Source organism: Halyomorpha halys, unplaced genomic scaffold (genome assembly GCF_000696795.3).
Source record: "Halyomorpha halys isolate HHAL.00 unplaced genomic scaffold, Hhal_1.1 Scaffold1774.1, whole genome shotgun sequence".
Taxonomy (NCBI): domain Eukaryota; kingdom Metazoa; phylum Arthropoda; class Insecta; order Hemiptera; family Pentatomidae; genus Halyomorpha; species Halyomorpha halys.
In genome coordinates this window covers 18790-35195 of record NW_027113296.1, presented here as the reverse complement: position 1 = coordinate 35195, position 16406 = coordinate 18790, and the positions used below count along the sequence as shown (strand labels likewise).

General features: G+C 38.6%; 1 protein-coding gene across 3 annotated transcripts in view; it reads left to right on the top strand.

Moving 5' to 3' along the window:
* Nucleotides 1-7518, top strand: part of LOC106690611 (uncharacterized) — a 26102-nt gene extending 18584 nt beyond the window's left edge. For 2 of the 3 annotated variants that reach the window (XM_014436107.3, XM_067050866.1), the window contains exons 6-8: nucleotides 418-642; nucleotides 5989-6157; nucleotides 7138-7518. In XM_014436107.3, coding sequence (XP_014291593.1) covers nucleotides 418-642; nucleotides 5989-6157; nucleotides 7138-7250 — 507 coding nt within the window. In that variant the 3' untranslated portion in view covers nucleotides 7251-7518. The remainder of the gene's footprint in view (nucleotides 1-417; nucleotides 643-5988; nucleotides 6158-7137) is intronic. The other variant, XM_067050867.1, reaches the window with a different exon arrangement.
* Nucleotides 7519-16406: the final 8888 nt, after the last annotated feature.

Sequence of the window (16406 nt, the reverse complement as noted above, 5' to 3'; positions counted from 1 at the left end):
AAAGGTGTATAGTTCGAAATGGGTACAAACGTGGCTAAAAGTGTAGAGATTGAGGTGTGTACAAACGTGTCTAAAGGTATAGAGATTGAGGTGTGTACAAACGTGGCTAAAAGTGTAGAGATCGAGGTGTGTACAAAAGGGGCTTATGATATAATGTATTACTTCATAGCAGAGAAGGTATTAATATACAGGACGTCCCAGTATATAAGTCTCTCCGTCCCCCGCATATCTACAATTTTTGAAATAAGTTTTCTGATGTCTAAATCAGTACCAAAAAATGTGTTTAGTGGACCATCGATATGTTTCATGAGTGACAAGATCATAATGGGAAAATAATTAAGCATGTCTCTATTACAAATATTTACATTTCAGAACGTCAAAAATATATGTGGATGTATTTAAAACATACTTTTGTAGGTTGTAGATACAGATACAGGAAAAATACTACCTCCATACGCCATAGGAGAGTTGTGTGTTAGATCTGCGGGCCTTCTAAGGAGGTATATCAACAAGAAAATCACTGAAGAAGATTTGGACAAGGAAGGCTTCTGGCACTTAGGTGACCTTGGCTACTACGATGACGATGGATATGTCTTCTACAGTACAAGGCTTAAGGATGTGATGAAGTATAGGGGTCAACAGGTAATACTACATCTTTTTTGTATCATTATATTTATACCTCGGCGTAACTAAGTGTTTTTCAATACTGCTCTAATCGCATGTAAATATGTTTTAAATGATATAAGACAAGGTGCATAATTGGGATAACAGGGTGGGACAGGAAGGCATTATTCTCTATGATCCTTTCTTAAATAATGGAACCTCTTCCTACAAATTTAATTCATATCGACCAATACTCGTTAAAATATTGTGCTGTTTGTAGCAGTGAAAGTTGAGGGATTGGTCATGACAACCTCAGAACTGCAGAGACTCCAGTTCGAAATAAAACTTTTTTCTTTGTTGGAACATTTTTACTACCGAACGTATAACTAACTATGGGGATCTTAATCAAATAACGTGGGTAAGGAAAAAATAATACTGCAGGGGATAAAAATGGGATACAAATTGTAAATCACGTCTACTCATGACTGAGATATAACCCTAGCTAAAGTAAGGCCCAAAGGAAGATAATGTTGTTAAAAAATATAGGAAAGACTGGCCGAAACGCTTGTTGTTATAATTTGAAAATAATAAATATAAAGACAAATATAACCTTAACTGAATATCAATAAAAAATAAGATCTAAGTGTTACTAAATATTATTAAATAACTATAGGATAATAAACAGTAATGTTAAAAGAATATATAACATAGTAAAACTATGATATACGTGGCTAGTTTTGTGGAGCGAACTGGCCATCTTAAGGAATGGACAAGGAATACAGGTAAAATTAAGATGAATGGGACAGAAAATAATTAGAATAGACCGCAGAATATAAAGGAAGTAAAACAACTATTTTCCGAGAACACTGTTTTGCGCCTAATTATATAATCCTTGCGAGGTAATTATAGACCGCAGAGTATAAAGGAAGTAGTCCTAATACATCTATTTTCCGAGAACACTGTTCGTGCATTGCATGCACTGTGCCTCTAATTATATAATGCTTGGGAGGCAATTATATACAAATAAAAAAAGGAAGCTTCAACAGAAATAACCCTATTTATCAGCTCTATTCATTCTAAGAGTCAGGACGTTATTGAATGTTCTCTTAAACATTTATTACTTTTATATAAGTAGATTATTTTGTGTTGTTTTCTAAAAATAATGAATCTTAGTGTAGAAGACGGCTGCCCTACTTACTATAATACTATGGCTCATGGCAAGTAAATTCAGCTCCATGTAATAGTGAGTGTCACCATATAGAAAGCTCTTACACCTCCACATTTAGACATAAATAAAATGTATTAATTATAAGGCCTATTCATAAGGGTTTCCATTTTCGTTGAGACGTGGAAGGCAACCGACTACTTTGCCAAGCTACATAATTTAACAAACATCACTAACAACTGCTGATATGTCTAACATGAACTAACGTTCCGACAATTAGAGTTGTTACTGTAGTCGATAGTAATTAATTTTGTGAGGAGATGGTTGGGGGGCGTGGTGAGAAAATAAACAAAAACCTATTTATTTGTGCCGACGTTTTGACCTGAATTTCAGACAAAAAAATCTCAGGGGAAAAAATATACAGCAACCGTCATTCAGAAAAACATAAGAATAAAGGAAAATAATTTTATAAACATTTTTATTTTTCTCTGAGTGATGATTGCTTCTTATTTTGTTTAGCCCTGATGAAGGCCTGAAATTCAGGTCGAAACGTCAGCACAAGTTTTTGTTTATTTGTTTCTATTTGCTGAACGTACCCCCTCATACTACTCTACGGTTAACTATTAAAATCCCATTATACAATTAATTTTATTTTTACCCGTTAAATGATTTTAAACAAAAAATACAAATTATTAGTCAAATTTTAAATACTGATTAATTGACTTTTCTGTAGTGTAAATATTTTTAATTTATTATGTTTCTTATTGTATTAAGTGTTTAAAAGTTTACATTTATATGTTTTTCAATTATTGAGTTTATTATATTGATAAATATAAAGTGAAGTAATTCTTAGAATAGCATTATTAAAATAATCCTCTCCCTTAGCCTCAATACGATGAAGTGTACCACAGTCCAAATCTTGTAATAATTTCCATCACTTATTTATAATGTGGACCCTTTTATCATAGTAATTTGACTTCTGAGCAATATTATAGTTTGTGCTAAGGCTGGTTAGATATTTTGTAATAGAAAAATATTTTTTTTTAGTTACAACTTGCACGATCAAAAACTTCGTTGGAAGGTTTTCTTTCACCACATTATAGTACAATAGAGGATAGGAACGCTATTTATAATGTTTTATTTTTATTTATTGTTACAAAATTTTTAATTATTTAAAAAAATTGATAGTATAAAGTCCAATCATGTTAATAATAAAATGGATTAATCGCTGGGATTAGATAACTCAGTGATGGGGATAAAGGCCCTGAAACGTTTAAAAAATAGATAGGTTTTTTCATCACACCCCCTCCCCACCATACGAACGGTTGTCTAAAATTATTCACAATTTTCATTGAGCATTATCAAAACGGTGAACGGAAGCTATCCACCAGAACACTCAATTTTAACAGGCCAAATATTATAATAAGAATAGGCCAATGAGTGCGCAATGAAAAAATCTTTTAAGGTTTTAAAAAAGAGGACATGTTGCATAACTCATTGGCCTTGAATAAACTACACAATCATCATATTAAGGCTCTTCAAATCACTCTTCCTTACATAACTTGCTTTTCTTCTAACAAGTTGTTTTTTTTTTTTTATAACTCTTCGTTATGATGTTGTTTTTATCAACTTTTCTTCATAATCAATTAATTAAAATCATTAAATGTCAACTTTCCGCTAGAAAAAGTATAGAGAACGGTACACATTAAACTTTTGTTTACGGATTTCCTCATCTATGGTATATTCTGTAATTTCGATAATTTCTATCCTTTGCTTGTGATATTTGTATCGATGCTCTCCATTTACTATACCGCCAATATAGATACTTTCTGTTCTTTTCCAGTTTTTCTTCAGTGCACAAAACTCTGGAATTCTCAAGTGGGTGGAGACAGTTTTCTTTAATGATTCAGATAGCAAATGAAATTTAAGCACGGACCTGGGTCAAGTACATTCTAAAATTCACATTGGTAAAATAAAAATAAAGGTGAAAATAAGCTTTAGCCAATTTTTATGCGCAAATCATGAAGAACTGATTAAAAAAGTTACCACTTCTGGGGGGATTTAAATCTTCAGAACGCGGCGTTTCATAATCAATCCGAAAAGTCGATCGGCCTGCAGAAAAACCTGGGACCTTTTTCCTACTGAATTATCCGTTCGTTCTTAGTTCTCTCAAAAACCAGCGGCATTGTTCCTACTGAATTATCCGTTCGTTCGTAGTTCTCTCAAAAACCAGGGGCCTTGTTCTTTCTGAGTTATCCGTTTTCTTACTTATTAAGAGTGCAATTTCAAACGCAGACCTCGATAAGAACTTTTTGAACACTACGGTGATATTACTATATAAGAACCAATACAATTAAAACAAGTTAAAAGGGACATGTTGCAAGTATCCTAGGGCAACTGGGGAACTGAGGAAAATCTCTTTCTAATTACCTGATTCCTGGGTTAATCTTGATGATGTTAAATTATTGCACTTTAACAGTCATGGCCTCATAATGTTTAAAGTCCGATTTGTCCCGTCTCGATCTGCCAACTTACCACTAAAGTTTTAAAGCACTATTTTTAAATCCATTCTATTAAAGTTGAAGTAAAAATTAATAATCGAAACTGGGATTCGTCACTTCTGTATTTAATACTCAAAGGCCGGTATAACACTATCAAAGTTCTTTGTAAAATATCTTTCATAAAGTTTGTTTTTTTAAAGCTGCTGTGAAGTCGAAATTCTATTATTAATCTACGTAAAAGATTTAATAAAAGTTCAAAGTCATGGATGAGAAAGTTGCGGCTGCTGCAGTAGCTATTGTAGCTTCTAGACCCTTCTTAATGGTTTTAATCATAATAATAGCAATAAAGGCTTAGTGAAGCCGACGGTTCGATGCCGATACCACTATTTTCTGTCAGCATACATCATTCAGTGACAATATCCATCAAACCCAGATCTACCTGATCAATCTTGACGGTCCATCCCTTGGACGTTTTCCTGTCAGTTCAGTATCTATTAACGTTTTAGGGATCCCTTCGTTACTAAACCCTACAACCAAACACGCAATGCTATAACCTGAATCATATTTATCTGGTGCAGTTACCTCAATTCAACATCGTTGAGCCTTCTAAATCCTTCGGTTCACTCATCCTTTTCTGGATCCCTAAGTTTACGTAATTCCATATTTAACGAAACCCTTAAGGCACTGTTCTTCCCTTTGTGTAAGAGGCCACGTTAGTGCCTTTTATAGCAAATAAAAAAGAAACGCTTGTAGATTAAACCGTGAATCGCTTGGCGTGAGCTGAAGGGGCTCCATCAAAATATATTTCATGAACTGATGGTAAAGGATCATTCATTTTTGAGAATAGATGAAGGCACTTTATGTGATATTAAACGGGGAGGTAAAGGTCGGATGTGACTCAGGATGTATCACTTCCTTGGCTTATTCCTCGATTTGTAACTTATTAAAATTTAACCTCATATGATTCAGCTCTTTCAAATATACATTTTGCACTTTTTTTTTATGGTTATATTTATATTAATGGTATCTCTTACTTTTTAACTAAACATTGCTTGAATATAACTAAAACAAATGTTGTTAATTTATAACCCAATTTTAAACTGGAAAAGAAATTGTTATAAAAAAAAAAAAAAATGAAAATTGTGTTTTTGTGCTATTTATTAAAGTTTTTATAGATTAAAGCCATTTTTTCTCACTAAATTAGCAAAAAGTTGCATTGGGTCGAACCTGACCCGACCTTATTTCAAGTAGACTACTAATAGAGAGTTATCAACTAACGACTTCAGCAAATCTATTATAAAATATTGTAGGAAAAGCCTAACTTTTAAAAATATCTTTTATCATTGTTGAGCTATCACACTGTCACATTTCTCTACAATTTCTTTTATATCAGATCTTTATCAAAGAAATATGATGATATAATGCTGGCCTAATGGAAAGAGCAGGTGATGCCAGTTTTATTCGTACACTTGGTAATCAATAGACAAAGAAATAGAAGGAATAAAGACCAACTACAAAAAAATACTAGTATAGCTGAAGTAATTTGATTTTGCTAATGATTTGGTAAAAAATTGAAAAGCTGTTTTCCCACCTTATGATAGATGGGATGATCGTATGATCATAACAGGTGATATTTGCTCTACGTAGATAATAAACACGAGATCTCTAGGCTGGAAATGAAAATTATATTTACTATTTTCAATTGTGCAAATGTTGCAGATCGCTCCTGCTGAATTGGAAAACATTCTCCAGAGGCACCCTGGTGTCCTCGAGTCTTGTGTGGTTGGTAAGACTTGTATCGAACAAGGAGGTGATCTTCCAGCAGCATTTATCATCAAGAGACCAGGTTGGAATCTCACAGAAGAGGAACTTCACAGCTATATCTCAGGTGTGTTAGGAATATAATCCGATGAATCAATCCTCTGTTACCAGGTCCCCACCTTCTTACCTCTCCTCGTTTTAGTCAATCTGTCGTATTCTTGGCAGGAATGAAATTTATATTATTTATTATTATTGTTGTTATATTATTTATTATTATTGTTGTTATATTATTCCCTCCTCGAGATACCATCAAATATATGTATTATTCCCTCCACGAGATACCATCAAATATAAAATTGTATGCAGCGAAACATATATACATATTTTGTTCATAAATTTCACCTTCCCAGGTAATTAGATTGTTTTTTTAATCGCAAGAAATAGCGATAACTTAAACACGAGCCCACAATCTACACAAACTTTGGGCCCCTATAGGGGGGGGCGCGCGCTGCACCAAAGGATTTTTTTCCTAAATAACGGAGAATGAACATTATGTGAATATTTTAAAGCAAATCTCTCATTGTTCTTAATTTTTTTTTTAGTTTAAGACCGCATTTTGCAGGCTTAAGTTTTCATTAAATGTAAAAAGCTTAACTTTTATTAGTCCGCCTTAATGTGGAACATAATAATGAGTTTCAATAGTTATACCTTTATTTTTTTCCTTACATCTCATTTGCTAAATAGTGAGTTGTATAGAAAGATTTTATTAAACGCCATAAGATGGTACTGATAGCATGACAGTGTTTAAACATTGTTATGTGTTTAAAAAAAAACATGTACTGATATTTTTCCTTGTACTAATTAATCCATATTTTATGTATATTGTTTGATAATAATTTATCAATAACTCATGATAGATTCTTATCAATAACTCATGATAGATTCTTACTAATTGGTTGCTCTTGTTTGATAATAATTTCTCAATAACTCATGATAGATTCTTATCAATAACTCATGATAGATTCTTACTAATTGGTTGCTCTTGTTTGATAATAATTTCTCAATAACTCATGATAGATTCTTACTAATTGGTTCCTCTTGTTTTAGAAAATGTGATCGATGAGAAGAAACTTAGAGGTGGAATTTTCTTCGTGGACAGCATCCCCAAGAATCCGGTTGGCAAAGTTCTACGATATGAACTAAAAAAACTGCTGGCTTAAAGTTATATGTTATACTGTTCTTCACAAAACGATTGTTTGCTATTCATCTTTAACCATTTGAAAACTAAAACTTTCGAGGAATAATAGTGGATACATTGATTAATTTAGTTTATTACTAATAATAAGGATAATTGTGATGAATCTGTTGAAAAGTATCAAGTCTACATTGTGATATACTAAATGTTAGTTGATGATATCCTTATCACCAGATATTTTAAATATATTATTTGCTTGTAACAATAATTTAATAAATACACAATCTTAAGTACCTATTTTTTCATCTTACATTATTTAGAAATGATAATTGATAAGGAATTTTTTTTTTTTTTTCCGAACCCTCTAAAACAGAAATAAAATGTGAGTTAGTAGTGCATTACTGTGTAGAAAGAAAAGAAATTCGTGTTGTGTCTTACCTTTTACTACCTTTGGTATTTAAAGGTTACCTGTTATATTTAATTTTACATATGAGCTATCCTTTCAACAACTATTTGAGTCCGGAGGTGAGGGGCCTCCTCTTGATAAGGAATAAAAAAGTCTTCGGATCTTCAAGATAGTTCTAGCAGCTCTGCTAAAACCTGAGTCTGATGTGCTCAAATCTATTAATTATTAGCATTACTGGTATTTTTTCCTTTAGCAGAACACAAATAAACGTTTATGAGCACAATAATATTCTAAAACTTAATAATTAGTCTGGGCTATTAAATTAACAAGGTTTTATCAACGACCACGTTCCTTGCAGAGCTATATCTTTCCTTAAATTTGCCTAACAAAAATGAATCCGAAGGGAATATCGGTCTTAAGTTTGCCCTGCTTGTTTGTTTAAGGGATATACTGTATTACCAAAGAGTTCAAAACATAATTCTGAATAAAATTGAACTACGTTTAGATATATATATAAATGTATGTGTGTACACGTTCATGTGTATATATACATAACCGATTTTTTCCCTACCTTATTTATTATTTATTTATTTAATATTTATAGAATATACAAAAGAAACGGTATAAAATATAATATAACTTTATATAAAATACCCTTCCATTGTCACATGGTATTATAAAGGAATGGACTGGGTTCACTGAAAGCGGAGGGAGTAGACACTGGCGGGGGGGTACAATAACGGGGAGTGACAGCTCCTGGGGTAAGGTGGTTCAGATGCCTTCAGACTACAGAGCTCGAAGCTCTCTCTCAGCGAAGACGTTGACCAAGGGGACAGTGCTCTGCCAGCTCCTAGGGTCTCGGGGGAGGGGCGACTTCTCTGAAGAGCTGATCGGCACAGCTCATGAGCTTGAGTTTATCACGGATAGCGTGTTCCTGTTCCTGGTCCTCTGAAGTGAAGTTTCTATTACTATTCGCCGAAGGAGAGAAATCTGGAAACTCGAGAGATGTCTAATAAAGTGATTTAACTCACCGATTTCGCCTGAGAACCGCTCCAAGACTAAGATGGCTTTTCTAATATCCTGAGAGGTTACTGCTCTCACTTTGATTCTAGCCAACATATTGGCGTGAGCAGCCGCGAGAGTGGTCTCTGGTAGCGGGGGTAGTGCTGGAACAGCCGCCGGGACAGCCGGGGCCGCAGGAACTCCAGGACCCGGTTGCCTGTAGAACTGGCTGCCTCAATGCGGGCTGGGGTTGTGATTGACCATTACCAGTAACCATCTTGGTCAGTAAAAAAAAAGGACAATTTAAGCGAAGTAAAAGATAAGAAAGCCAAAGGATAAAAGAATGCGAGAGATGTCGCATGACGGGTGAACCATAGAGCAAAGATGATGATCTTGTATATCTCCAGCATGATTTGAAGCGAGATCTACTGCAAGGTGAGCAAATGGTAAAGCCTATAAGACTTCTGCCGGGCAAGCTTGAGTCTCTCCCTTGTGTGAATTGAGAAACCTTGGCATGCCTGTGAAGAAGCTGTATAGTTCAGAACTTACTTAGCACTCATTCTAGAGGCGGAGATCCCGATGGTATCGGCATAGGCCGCTCCCAGGCTCTGCTTGAGGGATTCAACTGGTGCCGGGAAAATGGCAAACAGTAGCAGTCGCAGAACAGAGGCTAGCTGGACTCCGCAGGTCGCGTGGTCAGAGGCAGGGAGTCCCCACCGAGCGGGAGGGAGGGAACTTGCGATCTTCCTTTTTCAATTCAAATCATTTTAAATCCCTCTGCAACAAAATAACTATATGAGATATATCAATACAACGAAAGTAATGTAACACAATTCAGAATTTATTAGTTTATTCTGCCAATGGTTATTGATTTATTCTGGAAAGGTTAGAGGGTGATATTGACAGGGTTAATGGGAACCTTCTCGCCCTGGCCCCTCGGAGGAAGAGGGGGTGTGGTGAGAGAACGGAATAATGGGTTGAAGTAGGAGTGGGAGTGTGTGCGTCCACATGGGACTTAATTTTGTAAGTAATTATATCATCTATCATGTTAAAAAAAAAAAATCTGTACCACTACAAAGACAGAACGGTGAGGGGTGCGGTACTGGTCAGCTGCACCCCTGCACCCTTACTCAGAGGGGCAGTACTGGTCAGCTGCACCCCTGCACCCTTACTTTGTGAGGATATGCTGTTACTAAACCAACTTGTTGTGTAATAGTTCATGTATGTATTTATATAACTTACGTGAAGTCGGTTAAAAACTATAAAAAAGAAAAAGGAAAAAGAGGGCATAGAAATAACGCACGTACTTGCTGAATTAATACTGATTTATTTCCCATAACTTAATCTGCCTTATATACATTCTGAGTGTTTGTTTATGAGGGGAGATAGGATTAGGGCTGATACTATGCCTGTTCATCCTATAACCCCCTCCTATCAGTTTGATGAACAATCTTCATAAACTCTAAAAATGAAAAAAGATTATAGAACATACAATTTTCGAACTCATATCTGAAAGAAAGAAGAGAAGAAAAACGACAACACAAATATACACTTAATTTTGAAAGAAACAAAAACATTTGATACTCTCTTATGCTATATAAATTTTTAACTGTCGTTGCTCACACAAACTGAAATACTCAATCCAAAATTATATACAAAATAAAGCAAAACAAAATTTACGCATGAGATGAGATGAGGACACGCCAGCCTTCTACATCGTTCCCGATATTGGGAAGTTCAGTTGTTCTATGTGGACTGTCCTTCTCTTTTTTGGCTCATTGACACTCTCTAACAACATTGACATTGACACTATCGTAACCACATTGTGCTCTCTAATTACAATCACCAAGAATGGACCATCGTATCTCTGTAGCTCCTTGATTCTGTTTTTTCCTACCCGGCGATATACTATTGTCCCGAATTTTCCTTCGCCGCTAATATCTCTGACGTTTGAATTATGGCGCGCTACGCGTTTCGTCTTTTCTCGGATAATCCTCTCTTTGACCTTACCCGTTCGCTTACGTAATGCCGTAACGTTATTTATAACCTCGCTGTCGCCCCCAGCCGTGGCTCGCTAATCCCGTCAATGCCCCCTAAGCGCAAAAAGGATTTCAGAGGGAGAAAACCCAAGAAAAAAGTATGAATGAAATGGTTGTAGGCCGCATTCGCTTTTATCATAGCTTCATCAGGTTCCAATCCCTTTTCCAGCTGGTAGACCCGCAGATGGTGCTGTGAAGTCTCTCGATGCCTTACCTACTCTTTGGATGTCCCGGCGTATTCAGATGCCACTCCACGTCCAGATTCATTTCATCCCGAATCAGACTGTTGTCAAATTCTTTCCCCCCATCTGACGAAATACGGTCCTGAACGCCTTAAAATTGGAACCATTTTTTTAAAGCTCCTAGCACTGCCTCTGCTGATTTGTCCCCTAGTGCGCCATAGCTACTTTACTGAAGTGATCCATGGTGATTATTCATTTGTGACCCTTCCAGGTGAAGGTATCTATTTGAAGATCGACGAGCGGAGTATCAGCTGTGAGGGTCTCTTGGTGGGTGTCTGTCATATTTCGTGCTAAGGCATACATCACAGCTTCCTATGATCACTTGGATCATTTTCTTCTTGTTCCACCAAAAGTAACGGCGCTTTAGAGTCTGCAGCGTCTCGTTCACCCCGCGATGATTCGTCTTCCCCTGATGGTAAGCTATGGTAAACGTCACCTCCTTTTGTCGTTCCTCGTCCCGCAGCGTGTCTACCATCCTCAAGCACCAGATGAACATGCGATCTATTTCTATATGATCTATGTATTATGACCATTCTCCCAAATGACCGCATTTCCGACATATAGGTGATAGATTCTCCCGGCCTTGGAAGCACCCCTAAGTGCACGACAAATTTGGTCTTCTCTGGCTCCCGGTTCCGACCAGATGTTGTTAATCTAACTTTGTCCGTAGCAGCCATATTCTACCTTTATCAGTCCAAACGTCTTCCATATTAACTGCCTCGGTTTGTCGTTCACTATCTCATCCACTTCTTCCATCTCCACGGGTCTACCTCCTGTCGAACTATCATCTTCAGACGGTAGGTTCCCCTCATCCTGCCGGGGTGCCTCCTGGGTAACCTCCTCGCCAGGCGTCCATTCCCTGAGAAACTGCCTAAGACATCCGGAAGATTCCCCCAAGTCTCCATCAATGGCATTTATCGTTATCACCCTAGAAAACCAGTCCGCGACGACATTTTCCCGCCCAGGCTTGTACACCACGTCTATGTTATATTGATTGCACAGCTCTTTCCAGCGGGTAACCCTCGCTGATGACTCCTTCAATTTACCTACCCATTGGAGTGGTCGATGATCAGTTTGGACTCTAAATTTTCTTCAGAAAAGATATGGTCGGAAGTGCTCGACGGCCCATACTATTCCTAACAATTCCCTCTCCAGGGCACTGTATCGCGTTTCGGCATCCGTGAAATCTCTACTCGCATACGCTACTGGACGGTCTCCCCCTGAGCCTTCCTGGGACAACACCGCCCCCAGCGCGTATTCACTAGCGTCAGTTGTGATTGTGAATTGGCGTTCGAAGTCGGGTTCTTTTTGTAGCTGCTCCAAGAACTTGCGTATATTACACACCATGGCCGGTGTCACAATCATGTAGCTACTTTTTTTTCAGTAGGTTATTAATAGGAACCAGATACTCTGCCATCTCTGGCACGAAACGCCAGTAGTAATTCATATCCCCTAATAACTGCCGTATTCCCTTGACATCTTTGGGCACCGTCATCTTTAGAATAGCCTCAACGTTTTGTGCATCTGGTTTAATCCCTTCCTTTGTGATCACATGTCCCAAAAAGTTAATTTCTTCCTCACCTAATACCAACTTTTACCAATTTTTCGAGACAGTTTCAGCCCAAACTGCCGAAGTGTTTGGAAGACATTTTATAGGTGTTACACATGTTCTCCTTCCGATTTACCGAAGACTAGAAGGTCGTCCATATACACCTGACACATTGATTCATCCAAGCCAAATAAAAAAATTCGTCCATCAAGCGCTGGAAAGTGATTGGAGCGTTCTTTAACCCAAACGGCAAACGGGTGAATTCATAATGTCCCCTTTCAAAGGTGAATGCTGTTTTCTGTTGGTCTCTTGAGTGCATTGCTATTTAATGGTATCCCGCTTTAAGATCAAGACCGCCCCCCCCCTAGTCGATCCAGTATATCTTCCATTCTTGGTAAAGTTAATTTTTGTCCACGGTATTGTCGTTCAATTTCCTATAGACGATAACGACCCGATATTTCTCCGTGGATTCCCCTGGCGGACTCTTTCTTCATCGCCCATATATATAGGACTATTATGAGGTGCTATCCATTATTATACCTTGCGCTTTTAGACTTTCCAGCTCTTCTCGGATGAGTCGCCTGAGTGCCTGTGGATACCTCCGCTACTTCAAGTTGGTGACTACATCCCTTTCTAACTGGATCTCATGCACGGTTCTCCCTGTCTTGCCTAATGTATCCCCTTCCTTAAGAAATATATCCGCACATTAGCTCATTACTTGATGTCTCCAATTTCCCATCTTATTAACCTCGCATTCATTCCACTCAACAACCGTTTCCAGGTAAATTATTTTTTTCCCGGTTTCGGAACAGTTTCCCACATTCCTTATGAGAGCACCTACCTTTGATAGAAAATACAATGGTGTTGGAGCTTCCTGTGTCCACCAAGCACCGCACTTCTCTCACCTTGATGATAGGCAGGCCTCTGCTCTCGTTCCCCACGTTGTAACTTATCATCCGCCTGTAGGCATTCTCCTCAAATCCCATCGGTGGACCTGCTCCTTCCGCTTGCTCTTCTCTATTCGTTCCTTGATCCACTCACTCTCCTCGTTTCTCCATCTTCCATCTTTGTGCCCGAAGCCTCTGACTCTTCAGAGATATCACTGCCTGACTCTTCTGTCCTAAGTGGATCTTTCCTCCGCCTTACGTTTTGGACGTTAATTTCCATACATTTCCCATCCATGCCTCGCTATATGATCCTCGTTCCCGCATTCAAAGCATCGACTTTGGGGACACTGGGTCACCAAATGACCTGTCTTTCCACACCCGTGACACCTTAGCTCCTCCTTTCTACCATTGCTCCTTGGTTTGGCCTGGTTCATATTTCTGTCGCCCGTCCATCTGGTCCTTCTTCTCCAGGGCGATGGGTCGTTTCTCGGACGGCTGTATGATACTCTATTCCAGCCAGTTTCGTCCACCTCCATCCTTGAATCATCTTCCTGGGCGCTAGCGTCCTTCATGTCTTGGGCGCATTCTACGAAGGTGCGCTCTCGTGGTAGTCCTTCCTTCTTATTGGTTTCTTTCGCTAACTGCACCTTTAATATGGTGTCCAGGAAACTTATCATCCACTACACCGCGTCTGCGCTCTGCGTTTCCCTCATCTTTTCGGTCACCAGATTGAAGTGGGTTAACAGCCGCGTACTGTCCGTTTGACTGCCTCTGTTTCCTCCTTTCACGGAACAATTAAAATATGTCCACCTCCGGGGTCCATCTGCCACCTCTGTACGATTTTTTCAATCTCTCTTTTACCACTGACCAAGGCGCCTCCTCGTCCGCTTGGATGTGGTTCAAAATTGGCCTTTTTATCCTACAGATCAGAGCAGCTTCCAGAGATATGGCGTCGTCCCGATCCAATAGGTCCTCCGATACATTGGCCTCCATTCTCGCTATGATGCGGTCGCCACCCTTGAGGAAGTAATAGAAGGAGCTCACATATCTCACCTGAGAAGCGTTCCAGATCCGAGATAGCCTTCCTAAGGTCCTGCGATGTAACTGTTCACTTTCAATTTAGCCAGTACGTTGGCATGCGCTTGGGCCAACGTAGTCCCTGGTAATAGGGGCATGCCTGGGACTGGAGCTACAGGTGGCGCAGGGAGTGTATGGGCTGCCTGATCCGCCGGATTAGTCGGTTCTAATAGGGGTAAGGAGATATCAGCGAGACGAGGGTCCATTCAGGGTGATAACCATTAGAGAACATAATATTGTTACAGTAGAGAGTATAAAAGAACCAAAAAAGAGGAGAACTGTCCATATTGAACAGTTAAAACTTCCTGCAATGACAATGTAAAAACTGGAGTGTCCTCATATTGCCACTACGAGATTATATTTTTAAAAAATGTAGTTATTTATTCCACTTAATGTTATTATTTTATGTTGGTTTGTGAATTTTGTAAATATTGTTTTGTTTTTTCATTTTAACTTGTTTATGTTATTGTACTGTAGCGAGAGGGAGCAAGCGGTTTAGTAAGAGCTCACCAGAGCGCTGCACCTCGACCCTCACCGAAGCTCCCAGATTTACATATTGTTTCATTTTGTAAAAAACATATTGTTATTTTTATATATTAATAATCTCTGTGCATTAAACTTAGCAATATCAATACAATGAATAATAAAGGATACAAAAACAATGCACGTAACTGTCTCAAGCAGACATGTACCGACCGCTTCTCGATCTCATGGACTAGGCCTATAAATAAGGTACTCTAAATCCCCCCATTTGATCTTAGATCCACATCCTTACCTGGGTCTTGTCATGGCACTGGTGGTGTATACACTGCTTGAGATAGAGAAGTTCATTGCTAATCTATAATCGTAAAAGTTGCTTCTATATACGCACACCTAAGACGATGGCCAATCTCCTTTCCTTCTCTCCAGCAATCTTAGTCCGTCCGCTTCAATTCGGCAACTAAGATTGTTACCTAATCCTTAACGGTTACACTGGTCCGTCCGCTTCATCTCGGCAACCAGTGTAATTTCCCGTCTCTCCCCGGCTCTAGTCCGTCCGCTTCATCTCGGCAACCAGTGTAATTTCCCGTCTCTCCCCGGCTCTAGTCCGTCCGCTTCATCTCGGCAACCAGTGTAATTTCCCGTCTCTCCCCGGCTCTAGTCCGTCCGCTTCATCTCGGCAACCAGTGTAATTTCCCGTCTCTCCCCGGCTCTAGTCCGTCCGCTTCATCTCGGCAACTAGAACTGTTACTCTACCTCAGACTATCTCACCTAGACCTCCTCTACCTGCGTCAGTGTCCAGGGCTCATCCTCAAGCACGGCCGTTCCTAACTTACTAATGAATACGCCTTGTCGTGGGCCTTCTCTAATGTGGATATCAGGCTGGAGAAATCGCCTAAGACCAGACAACCCCGACAAGTGGTGACCTCGACGTGATCAAGGGCGACGCAGAGAAGCCCACGAGACAAGATCCAAGCCGTCGAAGAGAAGCCCGACAAGTGGTGACCCCGACGTGATCCAGGCCATCGCAGAGAAGTCCGACGTGATCCATCCGTCGAAGAAAAGCCCGACGTGATCCTAAGATAGTACAAAGAGTTATTCCATATTTATCTTATTCCTAGGTTTAAAATATGTATATAGTGGTTACTTCAGCAAGTTTTTTTTTTTTTAAATGATGATTATATAGGAATTTATTTGATTGTAAATAGTTTTTCTTTGTTGGTTATATTGTTATTATATTGTATAGTATTAGTTTATGAGGATTGTTCGTAAACTCGTGGGGGAGGGATTTACAGCCTCAGTCAACTGACATCGAATAAACAGCTGACTGAGGAGATCAGCTGATCGCATGTATATAAAGAGATGTACCGAACCCAATAAAGATAGTATGTTACAGCAGTTCACACGTGGTACATCTTATTCCCTCTTCTCTTTTTTGACATTTGGCTTTCGCCGATACTTAACTTTTATATATATATATATATAAATATATATAAATA